Source organism: Erpetoichthys calabaricus, chromosome 5 (genome assembly GCF_900747795.2).
Source record: "Erpetoichthys calabaricus chromosome 5, fErpCal1.3, whole genome shotgun sequence".
NCBI classification, from domain to species: Eukaryota; Metazoa; Chordata; class Cladistia; order Polypteriformes; family Polypteridae; genus Erpetoichthys; species Erpetoichthys calabaricus.
In genome coordinates, this window is record NC_041398.2 from 7985952 (window position 1) to 8010215 (window position 24264).

General features: G+C 43.2%; 3 protein-coding genes across 8 annotated transcripts in view; 1 reads left to right on the forward strand and 2 right to left on the reverse strand.

The window, feature by feature from the left end:
- LOC114641514 (gastrula zinc finger protein XlCGF7.1-like) overlaps positions 1–24264 on the forward strand; it is a 688851-nt gene that overhangs the window by 337117 nt on the left and 327470 nt on the right. The gene's annotated exons all lie outside the window — the stretch shown is intronic.
- Positions 1–24264, reverse strand: part of LOC114641540 (tigger transposable element-derived protein 1-like) — a 769935-nt gene that overhangs the window by 179583 nt on the left and 566088 nt on the right. The window lies entirely within an intron of this gene.
- Positions 2865–24264, reverse strand: part of LOC114641539 (zinc finger protein 501-like) — a 419195-nt gene continuing 397795 nt past the window's right edge. For 4 of the 5 annotated variants that reach the window (XM_051927949.1, XM_051927948.1, XM_051927951.1 and 1 more), the window contains exon 3: positions 2865–3244. In XM_051927949.1, coding sequence (XP_051783909.1) covers positions 3147–3244 — 98 coding nt within the window. In that variant the 3' untranslated portion in view covers positions 2865–3146. Of the gene's footprint in view, positions 3983–24264 lie in introns of all 5 variants that reach the window. The other variant, XM_051927952.1, reaches the window with a different exon arrangement.

Below are 24264 nucleotides of genomic sequence, written 5' to 3' on the forward strand. Positions count from 1 at the left end.
TGGTTATCAGATGAAACACAGAAAGCAAGCTGATGAAATGTCGGCTAACAGGAGCGCTGCAGAACAATCCCACCACTCAGGTGAGTCCTTCTGAATGAAGACAGACCAGGGAGGGCAGCTGGCTTTGTTCACGTCTTACAAGTCTGTCCTTCTCAGAGTGCCATCCACTTTGTGCTCCAGTCCTAAACTCCAAATGTGCTATGGGGTGCAGTGGGGTTGCCTATCTGGAAGTGGCACTTTATACAGGGCTGATGAATGGTGCCATAAAAATCAACAAAAGTGATTAATCACAAATGTCACATTACATGTTTGTGTGATCTTTGTGATGACATTACAGTTTCAGAACATGCTAACAGATAAATAACAGACTTATTCAGTGCATGGTCACAGATTTGAAATCAAAAACACATGAACTCTGAAGGCTATCCTCAACAGTCCACTCAGGAGTGACTGACAGTTCTTCCCACCAATCAGCTTTCTTCTTTTGTTTTCAGTTGGTACCTGCCTTTTCTGTGCTGTCCTTTCTGATTTTGTCCACGTTTCCACTACCACTGAACATATTTCATCAATGTCACATCTTAATTTTGTGGTTTCCACTTTTCATGTTTTTCTGCCTTCTTGCATTTCATGGCCAATGTACCCTTTTTAGATAAGTCCTTGTAAGAGTCAAGCTATACTCACACATGAAATGAAAAAAGTGTGTAGCCAAAAAACGAAACATAAACTTACAAAATACAGAAAGTCCAAGCATAGCGAACCAACGGCGAGTAGTGAGGGGGTCAAATGTGACATTCAGTGGTGGGGGTACAGAAGGGGCCACTTCTGCTTTTTGGAGTTTTCTGTCAAGTAAATGAAGCCGAAGCTTTGTGTAGCTGACACTCTCTCATAGCAGAGCTTTCTAATCATCCATCCTGCTGTTTGAGTTTATTGAGCTCCTGTGGCCTCCAGCTTGTAGTCTCGACGTGAAGAAATGTTGTCTTGGGTATCGATATGAAGAAGGTGCTGAACTCAAACTGAAACCTGAACAAACACATTCGGAGTATAGAGAGTCCTTCACACACCACCACAGGATATACTGACATGGAGCAAAGTGACATCTGTTATATTTTTAGGTTAATTTATCAAATTAACAGCTGGGTCAGCAGAGATCCCTGTGTGTTTCTGCTTTGTCTTCCCTTTTTCTCTAATATATCAGAAAATAAAATCAGTTCATTTCATATTCATTGTGTTCTGCATTCATTATGGTGTCCCATTTCTCCTTAAATTATTATTTTAAATAATATTCCTTCTATATACTAACCCTAGCATGCTGTTGTGACACCCTCTTTAGGTCTTAAACATTTACAGTATCTTTGAACCCTGAATGTTTCATTTTATTTGTATTTAGATCTTCTTAAATTCCCACTTTTGGACTCACACTTGACACACAGCTGATGAATGTGTTTGGTTTGTAAAGACTCATCATTTATAAATGATAACCTAAATTAGTGTGAAAGTCTTATAAAGCCCCTCTACATCGGTCTGTCATGTGACGGCTCTCTTTTTAGTCTCCTGTCCTCCTCGACTGTCCCTCCCCAGTATCTGATTGGACAGCATTGGCTGTCAGCTGACGTCACTAAATGACTTCTTCATTATCAGGGTTAAGAATGGCTGTCTGCACTCAGCCCAGGCGTCAGCCATCAGATGACATCCCATAGATGGTACAAATTCATTGTTACTCAGATAAGGCCCCATCTCCAAAGTTCCGAAACAAAAATATTCCCCTTGTTGCCAGTGGCACCTCGGGGTAGTTGCCACTGCACTGTGGATTTGATTTGATTTCTCCAGTTATTATTATTAAATTGAACTTTTTCAGTTGTGTTCTGTGGTTGAAGTTGTTATCACCACACAGTACTGTTGCTACCTCATTCTGTTGTCTGGTGTTTGTATTGTTCACCATCTTATGTCACAGCACTGGTGCAGAGATGATCAGTCCCAGTATGGCTGATGTCCTGGCAGTACAGTTTCTGAGTCCTTCATGAAATCTTATGATGTTGCTGATGACGGATGATACAGGAGGACCACTTTCAACATTCAGAACAGCTAAGAGGCTTAACAAAAGTAAGCCAGTCATTTATGACGATGAAGACCACTGCTGTCTGAAAAGCGTTACCCACATTTAGGAAAACAAAGAGGTTTTTTCTTGCACCTATAAGTTGTTGAAGAAGATTTTTGCTGAAATATGTGCTGTATTCCAGTGTGAATTCATATATGGCTCTGAGGTTACCTTACATTTAGGATCTTTTTGCCACTTTCTGTGTTTTCTCCACTAATCTTATGTACTTATTAACTACTTTAAACAGAAGTCCTTTACCTCATTCAGAAGATTTTTCTTCATTATTTTTGCCTGAGGATCCAATGGAAAGATCATTTGTCATTTCTGGGACAGGCTTTACTCCAATATGACTTTGTGTGTGTCTAGGGAAACTTTTTCTGGAAGAGTACCCTTTACCACATTCAGAACAGGTGTACTGCTTCTCTCCAGTGTGGATCCTTCTGTGGCGCCTAAGTGCACTTGGACCTGAGAATCGATTGCCACAGTCTGGACAGCATTAAGGTTTCTATCCAGAGTGAATTCTCATGTGATCTTAAGGATTCGTGCTGTCTGAGAAAAGTTTGCCACAGTAAGAACAGCTTTGTTTCTTACTAGAATGAATTATTTTATGATTGTGAAGAGAACAGTTATATGAGAGTCACATTCCATATTCAGTACAACTGTAAGGCTTCTCTACATTATGACTTTTCATATGATTATACAGAGAATCAAGGTGTGACAATTGTTTGCCACATTCCAAACAAAAGTGAGGTGTCTCTCTTGTGTGACATCTGATGTGACTTTTTATGATGGTTTATTGTGAGAACTGCTTATCACATTCAGGACAACAATAAGGTTTCTCTCCAGTATGAGTTCTAATGTGGCACTGAAATGTGCTTAAATATAAGAATCGTTTCTCACATTCAGAAAAGCAATGAGATTTTTCTTTAGTATGGATTTTGGCATGTGGATAAAGACCTTTCTGTCTTGCATAACATTTGCCACATTAAGAACATACAGTGCATTTTCACTTTAGTTGGAGTTTGTGTGTTTACTTGAAAAGAGCTAATGTTTAAAACCTTTTTCCACATTGAGAACAGCAATATGGCTTCACTCCAGTATCAATCTCTGTGTGCCTTTGAAAATTGCATTTGTCAGAAAATTGTTCATCTCATTCTGGAAAGGAATGAGGTTTTTATCCTGGGTGGCTTCTTCTGTGCCTCTGAAGATAGCTTATACATGAGAAGGACTTACCACATTCTGGACAGGAATGAGGTTTTTCTCCTGTGTGAATTTTTTTGTGCAACTGAAGATCACTTCTCCATGAGAACGACTTACCACATTCTGGACAACAATGAGGTTTTTCTCCTGTGTGGATTATTCTGTGCCTCTGAAGACTGCTTCTCATTGAGAACGACTGACCACATTCTGGACAACAATGAGGTTTTTCTCCCGTGTGGATTTTTCTGTGGTCCTGAAGATGGCTTTTCTTTGAGAACGATTTACCACATTCTGAACAGCAATAAGGTTTTTCTCCTGTGTGGATTCTTTTATGGTTCTGAAGAGTGCTTCTCCTTAAGAACGACTTACCACATTCTGAACAGCAATGAGGTTTTTCTCCTCTGTGAATCTTCATATGCCTATTAAGATCACCTTTGTGTGTGAATTGCTTGCCACATTCCAAACAACATTTTTTTCCAGTATGAATTTGGATTTCTTTCTCCACTTGCTGTTGATCTGTTTTGATGGCTTCTGTCTGTGTTACTCCAGTAGCAGGGAGAGAAGTGCCCTGCAATAAGGTTGCTGTCAGGATCTCTGATCCTCTTGCTGATTTCTTCATACCTTTCTCTTTGTTTTGAGGAGAGGGCTGACCAAATGAAGGTGGAGAGAAGCTGCCATTCTCCTGTCCTGAAAGAACACAAATATTTTAACTATTTTATTATTATCCAAGGTGACTTACAACATTTGGGACACAATTGGTTACATTTCTCTTGTTCTTCCAACTGGAGCACAGGCAGGTCACGTGACTTGCTCGAGGTCACATGGTGTCAATAGCGGAATTTGAACCTGCAACTTCAGGGTTTGATGTCCAAATTCCTAACCACTACCCGCCTTTTAAAATAAATGAAACAGTACAAATAAAGTGGTGGCACACTGGTTGGCGTTCCTTCCTCACACTGAGGTGCCATTTATGGTTTGGCCACTCCATGTGTGGTCTTTACATGTTCTGGTGCTGTCAGTTCAACTTCTCCACCTTTCTCTCATATGTGAAAGACAGGCCTGATCTGATCAAACGATCACAAATCAAAATCAGCCAATTTTCACTCCAAATGACTTGACCGGTGATCAGCAAATTAGCTGATCTTAACATCTGATCTTGAATGATAAAAAGCATTCAAGACAAAGTTCCAACATTACGAAAATACAGAAACACATCCTTGCCAGTCTAACAGTTTTATTGCCTTCCTACAAGAGATAACAAATTTGTGGTTTGTAATATTTGTGTAAAAAGAAGTCAGTGATGGAGGATTCTCTGCTAACACTTTCAACAATACAAACCTTATTCAGCATCTGAGAAGTCAACACAAAAGGGACTGGTGTGAAGAACAAGCTGTTCAAAGGCTGAGGCGACCATCAAGCTTAGTCTACCTCAGTCGTCTACTCTCACTCGGCCTCCAATAATGGTAGCACTTAGGAAACTCAACCTTATAATACTGACAGCAAGAACGCCAAAGACTTACTGTGACACAAACACAGTGGAATTCGTAAGCCTGGACAACTAACCACTTTCAGTTCTGGAAGATATCACCTTCTAGATCATTTAGATCCACAATTCCATCTGCCAGTGAGTGTTTCAAGACTGATTTATTTGTATAATTAATTTAGCAGGCATTAGATGTTTTGAGTAAAGTCCTTTTTTATTAACCTTTCAGTGAATGGTTAGGTAGATGCGAGGAAAGGGATGCAGAGTTTTACTGCGCTGGTACATACAGTAAATATAAATCATTTTCAAGTGGACGTTAATTAGTTAGAAATTGTATTTGGCCCTCTTATTGGATTGTTGGGTAGAATGATACAAGCCTAGTTTTCAGACGTAAATAAAATAAAATAAAATAATACTAATTATGCATAATAAGCATTGAGTGTGAATAGTCACTATACATTTATGAATTCTGTAACAGATATTATTATCATAATGATTTTTATCCCCCAATTTAAACAATGGTACAAGAACATGCATTTCACAGATGATTGCAAATCTCAAACACATAAACTGCTTAGTGCCGGTGTCTCGACCCCATAGACGCACTCGGAGTGACAGACGACAGCAGAGAGATCCAAAGAAACTCCCCACCAACAGAACTGCAGAATGCATGAAGAAATTGACAATAAACATAAAAACGATATTTGAGACAGCAGCATCAGATGTGAATCTTTATCTCTGTGAACCTCATAACACAAGAGATGTTGGGCCACTGGCTTTCTGGAGGACCAATAAAAGTCCTCATCCTACCTGTGCCCTCCTTATACGAGTGGGGACAGCGAGGGTCTGTTCAGTACGGCAGCACACGTCGTGGATGACAGGAGGACCAGACTGTACTCAGAACAAGCAGAGATGCTTGTATTCTTAGATAAGAACCTGAAGTGTTCACCAAGACTGTCTCGTTTTCTTCTTGTTATAGTCGACGGCTACAAATATCTAATTGAACGTTTTATTTGATTAGAAATGTGGAGTATGATTAAGACACGCCTTTTGTTTTGTTCAGCTTGTTTTTCATCCATAATGTGTGCATTATGGGTAAATGTTTTTTGTGTATGCTCTATGCAGTAGCACTTTATTATGGAATGTGAAGTTTATGCATGGCTAAAAATACATTTATTATTCTGATGAAAAAAAAGAAAAATGGTATTATTATTATTGACACCAGCAGATCCTAATGGGACGGAATAGGTGATCAATATCGGCTCAAAATACTCCAATCAGAGCCTCTCTACCCAATAATGTGTCTGAAATTGGGTTTTCTCTTCTTAATTGTAAAGTTTATGGTGATATTTAAATCTGGACCTAATCTGGACTAAAAATAAACATTCAAATATGTGTTTGTGTTAGGGGGGCACAGTGTTTAGCACCGCTGCTTTATTGGTCAGGTGTCCTGGGGTCAAATCCTGTCCACAGATCTACACAGGGGCTCTGAATGGTGCTTCTGGTTATTTGGTGGTTCCCCATCATCATCAGACTTCACACCACTGCCAACTTGTCCTGGCCATGCTGCCCAGCAAGTTCGGACTGAGAGCAGAACACAAGATGCTGAAAGAAGACCCTGAGAACCCTTGAATGTCATCATGGCTTGTACAGGTAGCTCTGGTCACTGTTAACGTGAAATTGCACGAGATTACCATTAGAAACATGAGGAACATATTAGATGTGCACTGGCTTGAGCAAATTCACTCTTATTTAGTACACAGGGGTGAGGATTTTTTTTCTTACTATGTATTTCTTTTTGTGGATATTTCTGCCTTAACTGTCACACAGTTTAAGAAATATACATGTCTTTAACAAAATATGACATTTGATATTTCCATTATACGTAATGCGCTGTTGGCCTAACATACGTCACAGCTTCAGTCAAAGCTTCATGATGTTCAAGTCATGCGCACTTTAGATTTTTCCTTATTCACCCAAGTTTTTCTAATTTATCATTTATTAGGTAACCTATTGTTTGTTATAATGGGCCCGAGCAGGTGGTCTTCATCCATCCATCCATCCATTTTCCAACCTGCTGAATCCGAACACAGGTCACGGGGGTCTGCTGGAGCCAATTCCCAGCCAACACAGGGCACATGGCAGGGAACCAATCCCGGGCAGGGTGCCAACCCACCGCAGGACACACACAAACACACACACACACCAAGGCCAATTTAGAATCGCCAATCCACCTAACCTGCATGTCTGTGGACTGTGGGAGGAAACCACAGCGCCCGGAGGAAACCCACGCAGACACCGGGGAGAACATGCAAACTCCACGCAGGGAGGACCCGGGAAGCGAACCCGGGTATAGGTGGTCATCATCTAAGTTTAATTTACCATGTTTTCCACTCTCATTTCAAACTTCTAAAAATATCAAAGCACCCACCATTAGAATTTATAAATGCTCTCTTTCTTTTATATTTAATCACATTACTCACTTATTCCAGCACTCCCAGGTGACTCTTCTCCTTCTGTCCTATTTCCCTCTGTGATTTTCTCTTCAGACTCTGATAACTCTGATTTCAGCTCTGCAGAATTCTCCTGCGTAGCCAGTCGTCCCTTATTAGTGGACCAGGGCTGTAAACTGGATGGAGATTCTTCACAGGCATCTTGCTTGAAAATATCCTCAGTTTCATGCTTTTGAAGTTCAAGTCCAATGGAGAAATCATTCAAATCTTCAGCTTTAATGGAAGCAGACACCCCCTTGCACTCCTCCTCCTCTTTAAAAACTGAAATTCTTTCTTCGTGATCCTCCAGCTTCACACACACATCCTCTGTTGTGAGACACTCACGGTCCTCTTCTTTAATGCCCACCGTTCTTTCAAGCAATGCCATCTTCTATGGCAGTGGCCATGCACTGTGGGAAACTCTTCTCTCTCTTTAAGTGTCTGCCCTTCTCTTCTAAGATTCAATTCTCACATGGACAGCCCTGAGGTGGAGACCATTAGACACCTCAGTGCATGACCAAGTGAAATGGGAAAGCCCTGTGAACATAAAAGTGTAGAATTAACTTCATAAAGTCAGTAAAAATAATGAGCACACTTCAGGGTCAAAGTGCCACCCATGAGGTTTGGTTCAAAGACACATTTTCCATGATTTCCTCCTCTGCCTCACAGTTTAAAATTACAAATCAAACAATTCAGATGTGATCAAAGTGCATTGCAGACCTTCATTAAAGGGGATTTGCATACATTTCACTGCCACCATGTAGATATGACAACACTTTATCTACACCATCATGTTTGGACACAGCAATGGCAGGTCTATTAAAGCCGTCATATTTAGGGCTTTGTTGGATATCTTCGCTGGACTTGAACTGCACATCTGGAGCTTCATTCTGTTAAGTTGTTATATTCTATATCTTATATACAGTGCATCCGGAAAGTATTCCCAGCGCATCACTTTTTCCACATTTTGTTATGTTACAGCCTTATTCCAAAATGGATTAAATTAATTTTTTTCCTCAGAATTCTACACAGAACACCCATAATGACAACGTGAAAAAAGTTTGAGATTTTGCAAATTTATTAAAAATAAAAAAATTAAGAAAGCACATGTACATAAGTATTCACGGCCTTTGCCATGAAGCTCAAAATTGAGCTCAGGTGCATCCTGTTTCCCCTGAAAATCCTGGAGATGTTTCTGAGCTTAATTGGAGTCCATCTGTGGTAAATTCAGTTTACTGGACATGATTTGGAAAGGCACACACCTGTCTATATAAGGTCCCACAGTTGACAGTTCATGTCAGAGCACAAACCAAGCATGAAGCAAAAGGAATTGTCTGTAGACCTTGAGACAGGATTGTCTCGAGGCACAAATCTGGGAAGGTTACTGAAAAATTTCTGCTGCTTTGAAGGTCCCAATGAGCACAGTGGCCTCCATCATCCATAAGTGAAGAAGTTCGAAACCACCAGGACTCTTCCTAGAGCTGGCTGGCCATCTAAACTGAGCGATCAGAGGAGAAGGGCCTTAGTCAGGGAGGTGACCAAGACCCAATCGTCACTCTGTCATAGCTCCAGAGGTCCTCTGTGGAGAGAGGAGAACCTTCCAGAAGGACAACCATCTCTGCAGCAATCCATCAATCAGGCCTGTATGGTAAAGTGGCCAGACGGAAGCCAATCCTTAGTAAAAGGCACATGGCAGCCCGCCTGGAGTTTGCCAAAAGCCACCTGAAGACTCTCAGACCATGAGAAAGAAAATTCTCTGGTCTGATGGGACAAAGATTGAACTCTTTGGTGTGAATGCCAGCGTCACGTTTGGAGGAAACCAGGCACCGCTCATCAGCAGGCCAATACCATCCCTACAGTGAAGCATGGTGGTGGCAGCATCACGCTGTGGGGATGTTTTTCAGTGGCAGGAACTGGGAGACTAGTCAGGATAAAGGGAAAGATGACCGCAGCAATGTACAGAGACATCCTGGATGAAAACCTGCTCCAGAGCGCTCTTGACCTCAGATTGGGGCGACGGTTCATCTTTCAGCAGGACAACGACCCTAAGCACACAGCAAGATATCAAAGGAGTGGCTTCAGGACAACTCTGTGAATGTCCTTGAGTGGCCCCAGCCAGAGCCCAGACTTGAATCTGATTGAACATCTCTGGAGAGATCTTAAAATGGCTGTGCACCGACGCTTCCCATCCAACCTGATGGAGCTTGAGAGGTGCTGCAAAGAGGAATGGGCCAAACTGGCCAAGGATAGGTGTGCCAAGCTTGTGGCATCATATTCAAAAAGACTTGAGGCTGGAATTGCTGCCAAAGGTGCATCGACAAAGTATTGAGCAAAGGCTGTGAATACTTATGGACATGGGATTTCTCAGTTTTTTTATTTTTAATAAATTTGCAAAAACCTCAAGTAAACTTTTTTCACGTTGTCATTATGGGGTGTTGTGTGTAGAATTCTAAGGAAAAAAATTAATTTAATCTATTTTGGAATAAGGCCGTAACATAACAAAATGTGGAAAAAGTGATGATGCGCTGTGAATACTTTCCGGATGCACTGTATGTGCTCCTAATTGTGGGATTACGGGACTGCATCCCGACTGGGAGTAGGACATTCGGGTTTAATGAGAGTTGGTTTGTAGGAGGTTACTCGTTACGGGTGTGTTTAAAGGGAGAGAAGAATAAAAAGTGTTTGGCTAACATCAAAGGTGTTGTGTTGTTATTTAAGTTTAACATTCAGAGCAGAAGATGGCTGATAGTTATAGAATCCTGCCTGCATTTGACAAGAGAAAGGCATACAAGAGCTGGAAAAATGAAGATTTTAAATGGACATGCGTTACTGAGCTTAGAAATTAAAAAGGCAGCTGGCATTAACAGCAGGGATGGCACTTATACTTTTGCTTCAATGAAATTGACGCTAATGAGAATTTTTGTAGTAAATTCAAGTCTGGTAACAATGGGCATTACTGTCACACATGAAACTGCGTATTTCACCAGTCAGAGACAACACAACAGGTGGCATTCGCAACGCAGCCAGAAGAAGTCGCCATTGCCAGGCAATAATCTGTTAGACAAATATGGTAGGAGATCAACAGGCATTATCGTCAGAGCACTGGGCTAAAGAATACAGAAAAATAAGTGAACAGGTGATAATAACAGGAGACTGGAAAATAGAGAGGACTGTGAATAATGAAACATGACCACATTTACAAAGGAATCAAACTCAGACACATGTCCCTGCCATTTGAATTAACGATTCTTCACATATTCCTTATATATGCATTGCTTCTCAAACACGCTTTACTTAAAGAAAACACGTTTCAAAAGGCTCTTCTACTTCAAAGTGATGTGTCTACGTAATCTCCTCTAATGTTAAAATAACTACTTCAGGTAAATTTTCATATTTTAAACAAACACAGTATTTTCCCAATCTCCCCTAATTTCCAAAGCCCTACACTCGCAGTAAATGCCGTCTGTTGGTTTGCCCCCTTATTTGTGAACACTGTGGCCCATTCTCAGCCCCCCATGACTGACCCCCTGCTCACCACTTTAAACAATGAGGACAGACAGTTGAGCTCCAGCCCATAATAGACGAGTCGCGGCTCTGCTGAGCTCTGCAGCTTTCACATTTTGTATTTTGATGGCTTCATGTGGTCCGACACAAACAGCCCGATTGGCTTGAGTCCTGTTCTTCATTTAACACGGCCATCTCTAGTACGCTAAAGTATCAAAGTGTACAGAAATACTGAGAGTAGTTGTAAAGGATAAAAGACATTAAATAAAACAATACCATTTCAAATGTCACAAAACTGTACTCGTAATGTCATGTCAGCTGTAGATTTTACTGTATCCCTCCAGCAGCACTAGCTTATACCATACCATACCATTTTTCTTTTGTTAAGCGCTTAAAAACACAGCATTACAACTGACCGAAGCGCTGTACAGTTAAAACAAGCAAGACTAAAAGCAAAATATTAAATACAAGCATTAAGAGAGAATTAAAACAGAGACACTAAAAAACAGGTCAGGGGACCCAATAAAACAGAGAAATAGCAACAAGCAAGTGGGAATAAGACAGGTTAAGAATTAAAAGCCAATGTGAAGAAGTGAGTTTTTAGGTTTGATTTGAATGTGGTGACTGAAGTGGCTTGCCTAACCACTAAAGGTAAGGAGTTCCAGAGCTTGGGTGTACAGACAGAAAAAGCCCTTTCACCACGAGCTTTAAAACGTGCCTTGGGAACGGTTAGGAGCAGCTGATCTGCGGATCTAAGAACACGAGGGGGATTGTGACGATGGAGCAAGACACTCAAGTAGGCAGGGGCGAGACCATTTAGTGCCTTATAGGTTAAGAGGAGTATCTTAAAATCAATTCTGAAGCTAACCGGCAGCCAGTGTAGGGTTTTTAAAATCAGTGTAATGTGTTGGCTTCTGCTACTTCCAGTTAAAAGCCTTGCAACTGCATTTTGAACCAATTGGAGTCTCGAAAGAGTGGCTTTACTAATACCATATAGGCAGGAATTAGAAAAGTCGAGCCGGGACGTAATGAATGCATGGATTACTGATTCCAGGAGGTGGTAAGGCAGAATTGGTTTGAGTTTGGCAATTCGCCTGAGATGGAAAAAGCAGGATTTTACTGTGCTGTTGACTTGAGCATCCATTTTCAGGACCATATCCATTTTGATTCCAAGATTGGAAACAGACGAAGTTACTGGAATGGGAAGAAAGTCGAGGCCAAGGGGTAGGGTCTGTTTGCGGTCAGGACTAAAAACAATGACCTCGGTTTTTGAATCGTTCAGGTGAAGGAAGTTTACAGCCAGCCAGTCCTTAATGTCAGATAAGCAGTTGAGAAGAGGTTTAGTGGAGTCAGTTGACTTGAGGGGAGAAATAAATTTGGCAGTCATCAGCATATAGGTGATACGAGATTGCATGTTTTCTAAAAATTGCACCTAAAGGCAGGATGTAAATTGAAAAAAATAGTGGCCCCAAAATGGAACCCTGGGGGACACCACATGGGAGTGGGACTGATTCAGATGAAAAATCATCTAGCATGACTCTAAGAGTCCTGTTGCAGAAATATGACCTGAACCAGTCGAGGGCTAAGCCAGATACACCAACCCAGGATTCGAGTCGGGAGATCATGATGTTGTGGTCGATTGTGTCGAAGGCAGCAGATAAATCGAGAAGAACCATAATCACGTAGAGTCCTGAGTCCAATGCCAAAAGGACATCATTTAGGACGCGTAAATGCGCGGTTTCTGTGCTGTGTTGGGGCCTAAAGCCTGACTGAAAAAGGTCCATTACCTGATGGTCCTGTAGGTGGTGAATTAATTGCTCATAAACTACTTTTTCGAGTAATTTTGACAGGAAAGGTAGTTTGGAAATTGGACAAAGATTGGAGAAGACGGCAGGGTCAAGATCAGGTTTTTTCACGATTGGATGTACAACTGCGTGTTTGAAAGCACAAGGAACTGTAGCCGAAGATAGACTACTAGTTATGATCTTTAAGACATCATATCGAATCACAGGAAAGACATCTTTCAGCAGTCTGGACGACACCACATCGTCCGGAGAGCCTGAAGGCTTCATTGAGGCGACGATTTTTTCCAGATGGGGGAGCGAAATGGGTTCAAAGCTAGTGAGGGAGCCGTGTACAGGAACGGCTAAATCAACAGAGCCAGAAGAAGAAATGGAGATCTGGGATCTAATGTTCGTGACCTTATCCAGAAAAAACGCAAGGATCTGATTACAAAGAGCATTGGAGGGAGAAGAGAAAACAGTTGCAGCTGGAGAGAGGACAGCATTCAGTGTTTTGTATAAGAAACGTTGATTGGCAGAATTTTTTGAGATGATGTCAGTAAAAAAACGGTTCCTTGCACCTCTGACTGCTCTCTGGTATTGAGACCACATGTCTCTCATGCAGTCAAAGGTAACAGTGAGACCATCTTTCCTCCATTTACGTTCTAGCCGCCTACAGTTTTGCCTGATGGAGCGAGTTTGTTCATTTAGCCATGGGTCATGCTTGACTTTGGATTGTCTCTGTTTGAGTGGGGCTACAACATCCATCACAGAACAGCAGGAAGTATAGAAGGTTTGCAATAAAACATCAGCATCCGTGGATTCACATGATGTGGAGATTGATGAAAAAGCAGCTGCAAAATCTTCAGCAGCAGAAGGGGAAATGACATGGAAGGGACGGGTAGTGGTGGATTTACCATGCTCAGCAGAGACCAAATCCAAATTAAACAGAACAGGCGAGTGATCAGAAAAACTGGGAGGCAGAATGTCCAAGTCACTGATTCTGAGACCGTGAGAAAGAACCAGGTCCAGTGTGTGAGCCTGTCCATGTGTTGGTCCATTGACTAGTTGAGAAAGACCAAAGGAGTCAATAATGTCCAGAAAGTCTTTTGCTAGAGGTTTAACGGGACAGCAAACATGGATATTAAAATCACCCAAACAAAGGAAGCAATCATATCTGCAGGTAATATCAGCCAAAAAAGCTGCAAATTCGTCTAAAAAGTCCTTATTATATTTTGGGGGGCGACAGATGAGTGTGCACAGCAGCGGTGGAGAACAGACAAGTTCAAACATACTGAGCTCAAAAGTTAAAGGGGAAAATGAAAGCGGAAGGGAAGGGCATTTGCAGATAAAATCAGATTTAAATAAGGTCAATAAGCCCCCGCCGCGGCGCAGCGCTCTCGGCGTGTTGATAAAGGAACATCCCGGGGGCAAAACAGTGAGTGAGAGCGTCTCGCCCGGTAAAATCCAGGTTTCAGCAGTAAATAAAAAACCAGGCCATTGGAAAGAAAAAAGTCTTTCAGGATGAAAGTTTTGTTCACGACCGATCTGGCACTTATCAGCGCAAAACGAACCGGCTGGGACGACGTTAACAAAGACGCACCAGCCGTGGCGGCTGACATTGTCGTGATGTGGCGTAGGTTGTTAAAGTTCACTCCCCGGCGGCGGTGACGGAGCGAGGCAGGGAAGTGTACCGGACCATCCGAGGGCAAGAGGCATTCCGGGAGCATTGACTCATGTTGGGAGCCAGGAGAGTTGTTCCTAGAGAGGATCCGGGAGGCTCGGAGCCGAGCCCTGGTGCCTCCACGCTTCCCACGGCGGCGGCGTTTCCATCGGCGACCGGCCAAGCCGTGGACAGTGATGAGGAAGGCCGGGACTTCCTCAAACAGTCGGCCAAAGGTTTGACTGAACTCCGGAGTCAAATGTCGAGAAACCCCCGCACTCGTTCAAAGAGCCAGAAGGGTGAAGCGATCATAACGAATGATCGAGTCAGGAAGAGCATCACAGGAGTAAGTAAGCCGAGAAAAAAGCAGGAGTAACGAGAAACACAAAAGCCAGAGCGGCTGACGGCGTGCCTCAACAGTCGGCGCCATCTTGCATATATATATAGCTTGTGTAATGTTTGTGTTTTTTATTTCCCATTAAACAAATTAAAGTCTCCCTGTTACAGTGAAACCGCACGAGCATCTTTCCTGATAAGAAAATACAAAAAATGAAATCATTTAAATTGTTTCTAATAGGTCTCCGTATGAGACAAACTGCTGGAAATGAAACCTGAACGCGCCCTGTAAAGTTACATCGTTCGTCGCCACTTTAATAAAGTTTGCCGATGACGGCTTTAGAAGAATAAGGAAAAAAAACACAAACAACACGCAGAGCTCGAAAAAAATCAGAAATGAACGACGGGAGCGAGCGGCTGAACAAGCGCGTGGCCGACAGACAGCACAGTTCGGAGCATGCGCGAAATCAAAAGGAGAAACGGCGCGGAAAAATGCACGAGCGCGAAGAGAACAAAAGCAATCCCGAGTTAACGCGCCTCTGCCAAGTCAGATGTAGCATTACATTTCACGGGACACCAACCGGGAAATAAATTAACGTAGCACAGGTGGCGCAGTGGTAGTGCTGCTGCTTTGCAGTAAGGAGACTGTGGAAGATTGTGGGTTCGCTTCCCGGTTCCTCCCTGTGTGGATAGCGCTTTGAGTACTGAGAAAAGTGCTATATAAATGTAATGAATTATTATAGCACCAGCTAAAAGTGCGCGACCCCCGTCATGCACAATAAACTCTGCATGGTGCGATTTGCTGTGCCGCCGCCTACACCTCCACGTAGCGTTCAATCCCCAACACTTGAAAGCGAACCACGAGGCGTCAGGCACCTCCTCAAATCTAAAGCCGCTCATCATGTCGCGATCTTCCTCACTGCTGGCATTCCCACCTGTACGCGATCCCCACGTTCGACTTTGTCTCACCTTCTGCACCTTTCCTTGATCTTGTGGCCGTGAAGAAGTCTGAGCGCGAGGGTCCCAGACGAGCAAACAGAGATGAACTGCAGCACGCGATAAATACAGTAGCTACTACGTCATTCACGGAACGCCCACAACACCCCCACTGCAAGGATTAACTGCCCACTTATTTATGGCTGGCCGTTTAAACATTTAATTCGTTTTACATGATATAAGCAAATTGGTTTTAAATTTGATATCCATCCATCCATTTTTCAACCCGCTGAATCCGAACACAGGGTCACGGGGGTCTGCTGGAGCCAATCCCAGCCAACACAGGGCAGGAACCAATCCCGGGCAGGGTGCCAACCCACCGCAGGACACATACAAACACACCCACACACCAAGCACACACTAGGGCCAATGTAGAATCGCCAATCCACCCTAACCTGCATGTCTTTGGACTGTGGGAGGAAACCCACGCAGACACGGGGAGAACATGCAAACTCCACGCAGGAAGCGATCCCGGGTCTCCTAACTGCGAGGCAGCAGCGCTACCACTGCGCCACCGTGCCGCCCTAAATTTGATATCGAGCTGTTAAAATTTGATATCACGCTTTTGAAACTTAATTTCAAAAAAGAGAGCTTAAATGCTTACAACAGCAACAACAACAACATTTATTTCTATAGCACATTTTCATACAAAAAGTAGCTCAAAGTGCTTTACATAATGAAGAGAAGAAAAATAAAAGAGAAAATAAGAAATTAAAATAAGGCAACATTAGTTAACATAGAAAAGGAGTAAGGTCCGATGGCCATGGTGGACAGAAAAAACAAAACAAAGTAAAAACTCCAGAGAGCTGGAGAAAAAAAAATCAAATCTGTAGGGGTTACAGGCCACGAGACCACCCAGTCCCCTCTGGGCATTCTACCTAACATAAATGAAATAGTCCTCTCTGTAGTTAGGGTTCTCACGGAGTCACTTGATGCTGATGGTCATACAGGCTTCTGGCTTTTAATCCATCCATCATTTTTGGAACATCATGGTACTTAGAGTAGATGCAGGCCACTGTAACATTTAATCCATTGGTATTGCAACTGTCTCTCAGTAAAGACCCCAGAAGGTCGCGTTGTTGATCCTGTTCTTGTGATTTTTTTTTTACTATTCCTCTGTTTAACAAAAAATCCCACCGTGGACACAGCTAGCGACTCGAGCTCTCAAGGCAGGTTTGGGCCGCCGTAGTCTGCCAGGGGGCACACTCCCCTAATTATATTGTGTATGTGAAGAGTTTCACTGTAAAACATAATAAGCTTCATATTTTTGTGTTTGGAGACCGTGGTGTTGTACTGAATCTGTATAAACATAACATAAACTACTGTCCAGCATGCATGTCAGAAAGTCCTTTGTCAGGTTGAATTGCAACCTCTAATGGCAGAATATTACAAACATTTGTAGAACTTTTCTTACATATTTGCGGGTAGTACTAGGGTGTTGTACCGTGTTAGCCATTATGAATGTAGAGAAAAGCCAAGCAAAATGACACCTTTTATAGGCCAACTAAAAAGATTACAATATGCAAGCTTTCGAGGGAACTCAGGCCACTTCTTCAGGCAAGATGTAAACATATTTGCGGGTGAAAGTTCAAACTTCGCACGTCTTTCGTTCCTTTGTTTACTTGCTGCACGTTGTGAGAATAGTTTGTCCTTTTTCTCCTATCACTTGAGCCATTAATGCTGTGCATCCTTGCGGAAAAGTAAGTTCATCATAGATAATTTGATAGAAAGAGGTTCAAATGTTTGTTAAACTTACACGTTCAGAGTATTTAAAATGTGTGATTGTATGTAACGTTGTAACTTAGTGTATGTATTTAATTTTGTTTACAGACCACAGCAACAGGAATTAAAGTACTTTCAGAGTTCAGATTGTGTTTGAAATTAATCCTTACCTCGCTATTGGAAAGGGGAGTTTACAAACAAAGTTTAGGGCGGAGTGGCTAAGGATCTGCTCTGGTATCCCGAAGGTTGCCGGTTCGAATCCCCGTCACTGCCAAAAAAAGGCCACTGCTCTGCTGGGCCCTTGAGCAAGGCCCTTAACCTGTAATTGCTCCAGGGGCGCTGTACAATGGCTGACCCTGCGCTCTGACCCCAAGGGGTATACGAAAACTACCAAATTCCTAATACAAGAAATTGTATAAGGCGAAATAAAGAACAAAAAAAAAAAAAAAAGTTGTAGCTCCGTGGAGTTAACAGCGGCACCTCCCGTGGCCAGACATCTGATCGTGTCTGCAGTTGTCTGGGCTTTATCTCACCCACATTTCTTACACCAGCCTGTCGTACTGAGTCCAGCTCTCATTTTTGTGGTCCTTCGAGCCGGAATTTTCTTTTACAAGGATAAAGTTCAAAGGCAAAAGGATAAAGAGCAAAGCGCTGATGAGCCGAGGCCTGCTCTTCAAAGTAACACTTCAAATAAGGCGGACTTCATCAATACGGCAGGAAATGTCAACCCTTCAGTAGCTGTTCAGGTCAGTCCTTCTGTTTTATGTACTGAGACGAGTTGCCCTCCTGGATGCACAGTGAGCACAACTTGTGAAACAAGTTCTGCCGCAGATGCATGCGGCCAGCAGTCCACTGGGAGACTCGCGTTCCACCCCAGCGAGGGGCCTATGAGGTGGGATATTACCCTTCAAGACGAAAGGCACGCTCTGTTACAACCTGCTCAATATCCCAACAGAGTATTCCTCAGACGGCTTTGGTTTCCCATGAGGCCTTTCTTAGAGCAAAAAGGAAATATGTGGAACTGCAAGAACAACAAATAGTGGAAGACCTTAAAATAGATGAGCGATGTAGACTACTAGACATTGAAGGAAAGAGAGGCTATAGCCCAGCACTTGTCCCAGCAGCGGCAGCTCCGAAGGGCTGAACAGGATTTAGAAGAAGCACAAATGATTTCTTCATTTGTTATGGAAAATGAACGCAAAGGGATTGTGACCCCTACTGTTCCCCAGATCCCAAAGCACTTCTCAAATCTGTCAGCACCAACTAAAGATTTGCTGAATGTGAATGCAGAGCCCTTCACCATGTCCTATCCATTAGACCTGAGTGGCAGAAATAAGGATGACAGTGCCAGGGTCCCTACTGCAACAATAATGTCCCAAGACCACCAGGATTTTAGTTTTCCTATAATTAATACACCAATCCAACATGTAACAAACAATATGCAGAGTGGTAACGCCAGGCACCAACTGCCTGGGGGTCCATGACTTGTACATCAGCCTTTCCAGCTGGTGGATGTCCCTCCTACGATTTCTGAAGTGCCTGCAGAATCACCCTTCCTGTCAAAGCCATCTGCCTATGCCCCTTCAGTACAAGTCGCACCCGATATGATGGACTTGCTTATTGCTTCATCATGTGGGATTCCTAAGCCAAAACTGCCCTGCTTTGAGAGTGGCAAAGAGAGTGAATTTGCTCTCTTCAAAATGGGACTAGACAGTCTTTTAAATGGCCATCCCCATCTCACTGAACAGTACAAATACCAAGTGCTGCTTGGATGTTTGAAATTTCCGGGTGCACACAAATTGGCCAAAGCGTATATGCATCACCCAAATCCATATTCGATTTCCCTGCAAGCGCTAAAAGAGAAATATGGTCAACCAAGGCAGCTAGTACAGAGTGAAATAGGAACAATTCTTAATGCCTCACCTATAAAATTTGGGGATGCTGAAGCATTTGAGGACTTTGCCCTTTCAGTACATGCATTGGTTGGTATGCTTCAGGCTTTGGAAGGAGAAGGTGGTTACGAATTGAGGTGTGGATCACATGTGGATCGGCTTTTGAGCACGTTGCCCCCCTAGTTATCGTGATGGATTTGTGGAATATTGCTTTGCTCAAGGACTATTACAGTCCAATGCAGACTGTACCTACACACTGCAGGACCTTTCAATCTGGCTACAAACCAAGTCCCGTGCTAAACGCATTTCAGAACAAGCTGCTGCCCTGTATCAGGGGGGGGACATTGAAGCATGGCAGAAAGGAGAACACACTCTCAGTCCAGAGAACAGAGCCTACCAACACAATTTATTGTAATGCCGAGCCTGTTGCATTTCAACAGAATCCTCAGTCCTCTCCTTCACTTAAAACGTCCAATGAAAGGCTCAAACCTTTTTGCCCATTCTGCAATAACAAGGAGCACTATCTGAATGCCTGCATAGACTTTAAGAAATTAAGTGTTGAACAGGTTGCCAACTGGATAAGAGATAACGAGCGTTGTTGGAAATGTGGCCGTACACACAACCCCTGACTCGTGTACGTTGAAGAAGCCATGCAACACATGCAAGGAGCTCCACCTTACTATTCTGCATGATACTGTTATGCAGAGAAGAGGTCAGCGTGTACTCATGACTGTAGTCAAGCCTGATGCCATATACATTGACTGGAACAGACGTCCACATCAAGTGCTACTCAAAGTCATGAAGATTCTAGTACACTATGCTGGGCGTTCAGTTGAGACCTTTGCTGTCCTAGATGATGGATCGGAAAGGACCATTATCATGACTGCGGCAGTCAGCACACTAAAGCTACCCCAAACCTCGGAGGTAATGACTCTTAGAACAGTCCGACAGGATATCGTCCGGATTCCTGGTAATGCAGTGAACTTTGAAGTCTCTTCGGTGAATGAACCCAACAAGAAATATACCATTCAACGGGCCTTCTCTGCAGACACTTTGTGCTTGTCAGAATACTCATACCCTATTAATGAGTTAAAGAAGCGTTACCGGCATCTCCGCAATGTACCATTACCCCAAATAGACCAGGCCTGTCCTTTGCTTCTGATAGGCTCAGATTTTCCCCAACTGGTGATGCCGATTCAACCAGTAAATTTTGGTCCACCGAATGCACCTGTTGCAGTCCACACTGCTTTGGGATGGACACTACAAGGGCCTGCAGGTCTAATCCAAGGACAGGGACAAGATGAAAGATGTATACTGATGAATGTCTCATCCCCGACAACTGAACTGATAAGAAATGTAGAGCGGCTTTGGCAGACCGACACTTTACCCTATCTGAAGCCGCAGCAGGTGACCCAGTCCAAGCAAGACCAACAAGCCCTGGACTTGCTTGAAACAAAGACTGTGAGAGTTGAGGTCCATGGGGTCAAAAGATATGCCACCCCATTTTTGAGACGTTCCAGAAGTACATGCTTCCTTGCTTCTCCAGAAGCTAAGCTTCCCCACCTCAGACATGTAGAAAGGTGTCTTCTGAAAGATCAATATTTGGCTGACTTACATACTCTGCACATCCAGAAGCTTGTGGATGCAGGCCATGTCAGAATTCTGACTGAAAAAGAAATAAAGTCCCATGAAGGGGCTTGGTACACACCACATCATATGGTACAGCATAACGGTAAAAACAGGCTTGTATTCAACTGCTCCTATCAGAGGGACGGACTTGCCTTAAATGATCATCTATTTGCAGGTCCGACTTTGGGACCCTCATTACTGGGTGTTCTAATTCAATTTCGCCAGCATATACAGTGCATCCAGAAAGTATTCCCAGCGCATCACTTTTTCCACATTTTGTTATGTTACAGCCTTATTCCAAAATGGATTAAATTCATTTTTTTCCTCAGAATTCTACACACAACACCCCATAATGACAACGTGAAAAAAGTTTACTTAAGGTTTTTGCAAATTTATTACAAATATAAAAACTGAGAAATCCCATGTCCATAAGTATTCACAGCCTTTGCTCAATACTTTGTCGATGCACCTTTGGCAGCAATTCCAGCCTCAAGTCTTTTTGAATATGATGCCACAAGCTTGGCACACCTATCCTTGGCCAGTTTCGCCCATTCCTCTTTGCAGCACCTCTCAAGCTCCATCAGGTTGGATGGGAAGCGTCTGTGCACAGCCATTTTAAGATCTCTCCAGAGATGTTCAATCGGATTCAAGTCTGGGCTCTGGCTGGGCCACTCAAGGACATTCACAGAGTTGTCCTGAAGCCACTCCTTTGATATCTTGGCTGTGTGCTTAGGGCCGTTGTCCTGCTGAAAGATGAACTGTCACCCCAATCTGAGGTCAAGAGCGCTCCAGAGCAGGTTTTCATCCAGGATGTCTCTGTAGATTGCTGCAGTCATCTTTCCCTTTATCCTGACTAGTCTCCCAGTCCCTGCTGCTGAAAAGCATCCCAACAGCATGATGCTGCCACCACCATGCTTCACTGTAGGGATGGTGCCAGGTTTCCTCCAAACATGACGCCTGGCATTCACACCGAAGAGTTCAATCTTTGTCTCATCAGACCAGAGAATTTTCTTTCTTATGGTCTGAGAGTCCTTCAGGTGCCTTTTGGCAAACTCCAGGTGGGCTGCCATGTGCCTTTTACTAAGGAGTGGCTTCCGTCTGGCCACTCTACCATACAGGCCTGATTGGTGGATTGCTGCAGAGATGGTTGTCCTTCTGGAAGGTGCTCCTCTCTCCACAGAGGACCTCTGGAGCTCTGACAGAGTGACCATCGGGTTCTTGGTTACCTCCCTGACTAAGGCCCTACTCCCCCGATCGCTCAGTTTAGATGGCCGACCAGCTCTAGGAAGAGTCCTGGTGGTTTCGAACTTCTTCCACTTACGGATGATGGAGGCCACTGTGCTAATTGGGACGTTCAAAGCTGCAGAAATTTTTCTGTAACCTTCCCCAGATTTGTGCCTCGAGACAATCCTGTCTCGGAGGTCTACAGACAATTCCTTTGACTTCATGCTTGGTTTGTGCTCTGACATGAACTGTCAACTGTGGGACCTTATATAGACAGGTGTGTGCCTTTCCAAATCATGTGCAGTCAACTGAATTTACCACAGGTGGACTCCAATGAAGCTGCAGAAACATCTCAAGGATGATCAGGGGAAACAGGATGCGATAAAGGGAAAAAGGCTGTGAATACTTATGTACATGTACTTTCTCATTTTTTTTTATTTTTAATAAATTTGCAAAAATCTCAAGTAACCTTTTTTCACGTTGTCATTATGGGGTGTTGTGTGTAGAATTCTGAGGGAAAAAAATGAATTTAATCCATTTTGGAATAAGGCTGTAACATAACAAAATGTGGAAAAAGTGATGCGCTGTGAATACTTTCCGGATGCACTGTAGACCAGATGGGTGATGAGGACTTTCTTCTTGAAGTACAAATTTGTGCTAACAAATCTGGGGGCGGCTATGTCAGAAAGTCCTTTGTCAGGTTGAATTGCGATCTCTAATAGCAGAATATTTCCGGGTGAATGTTTAGGCTTTGCACGTCTTTTGTTCCTTTGTTTACTTGCTGCACGGTGTGAAAATAGCTTGTCCTTTTCTCCTATCACTTGAGCCATTGATGCTGTGCGTCCTTGTGGAAAAAACACAGCAACAGGAATTAAAGTACTTTCAGAGTTCAGATTGTGTTTGAAATTAATCCTTACCTCGCTATTGGAAAGGGGAGTTTACAAACAAAGTTGTACCACTGTGGAGTTAATAGCGGCACCTCCCGTGGCCAGACATCTGATCGTGTCTGCAGTCGTTTGGACTTTATCACACCTGCATTTCTTACACCAGCCTGTCGTACTGAGACCAGCTCTCATTTTTAATGAATGTTTCAACTCTCAAAAGCTGGATACGAAGTTATCGATGAAACCGGTTGTATGCTTACAACGCTTGACAGATGCCGACTGTCACTCCAACACAATAAGTCCTGCAAATACTAACGTAATTGAAACAAACCATGAAACTCAAACCGATTATGACAGCAGCAATCAAAGCTGTGAGAAAACAGTAAAAAGGAGGCGTGTCAGACGTCGTGGTACATTTTCTGATGCAGCTAGATGGAAACAACTTCGTGACGCTGCGGCCAAATACTTGCAGAAAAATCCACAAGTTAATAGACACGCTGTCGCTAAATACTCGCAGGCAAATCCACAAGTTCATAAGGACGCTGCCGCTAAATACTCGCAGGCAAATCCACAAGTTAATAGAACTTCTGTTTCTAGGTATGATCCCAATAATAAAAAGTGGCTCGTACGAAAACAAGAGGTTTGGCTCAAAAAAGCCGATTGTGGATTTGCGTACAGCCACTGAAACTTTGTAATGGCACGAGACTTCAGGTCACATGCCTGCAAAAGAACCTAATTGAGGCAACTATTTTTACTGGTGGTGGCTCAGGGGAGAGAGTTTTTATTCCTCGCATCCCCGTTATACCCTCTGATCTCCCATTTTAATTCAAACGCCTCCAATTTCCATTAAGGCTCTGCTTCGCAGTGACAATTAATAAGTCTCAGGGACAGACCCTACAAAAGGTTCACATTGATTTGAGGCAAGATTGCTTTTCACATGGCCAACTATACATTGCACGCTCAAGAGTAAGCTCAGCGCACAGCTTGGTCATATTACAACCGGAGGGGCGAACTGACAACGTGGTATACAAAGAGATCCTTAACAAATACTTATTTGTATATTTTCCCTCAGTTTAAAAAGGTTTACTTTTCTTCTTAATAACAATTTTAAAGCAGTACTCCGCCACTGCGAAGCGCGGGTATTTTGCTAGTATATATATATCCATCCATCCATCCATTTTCCAACCCGCTGAATCCGAACACAGGGTCACGGGGGTCTGCTGGAGCCAATCCCAGCCAACACAGGGCACAAGGCAGGAAACAATCCTGGGCAGGGTGCCAACCCACCGCAGGACACACACACAAACACACCCACACACCAAGCACACACTAGGGCCAATTTAGAATCGCCAATCCACCTAAC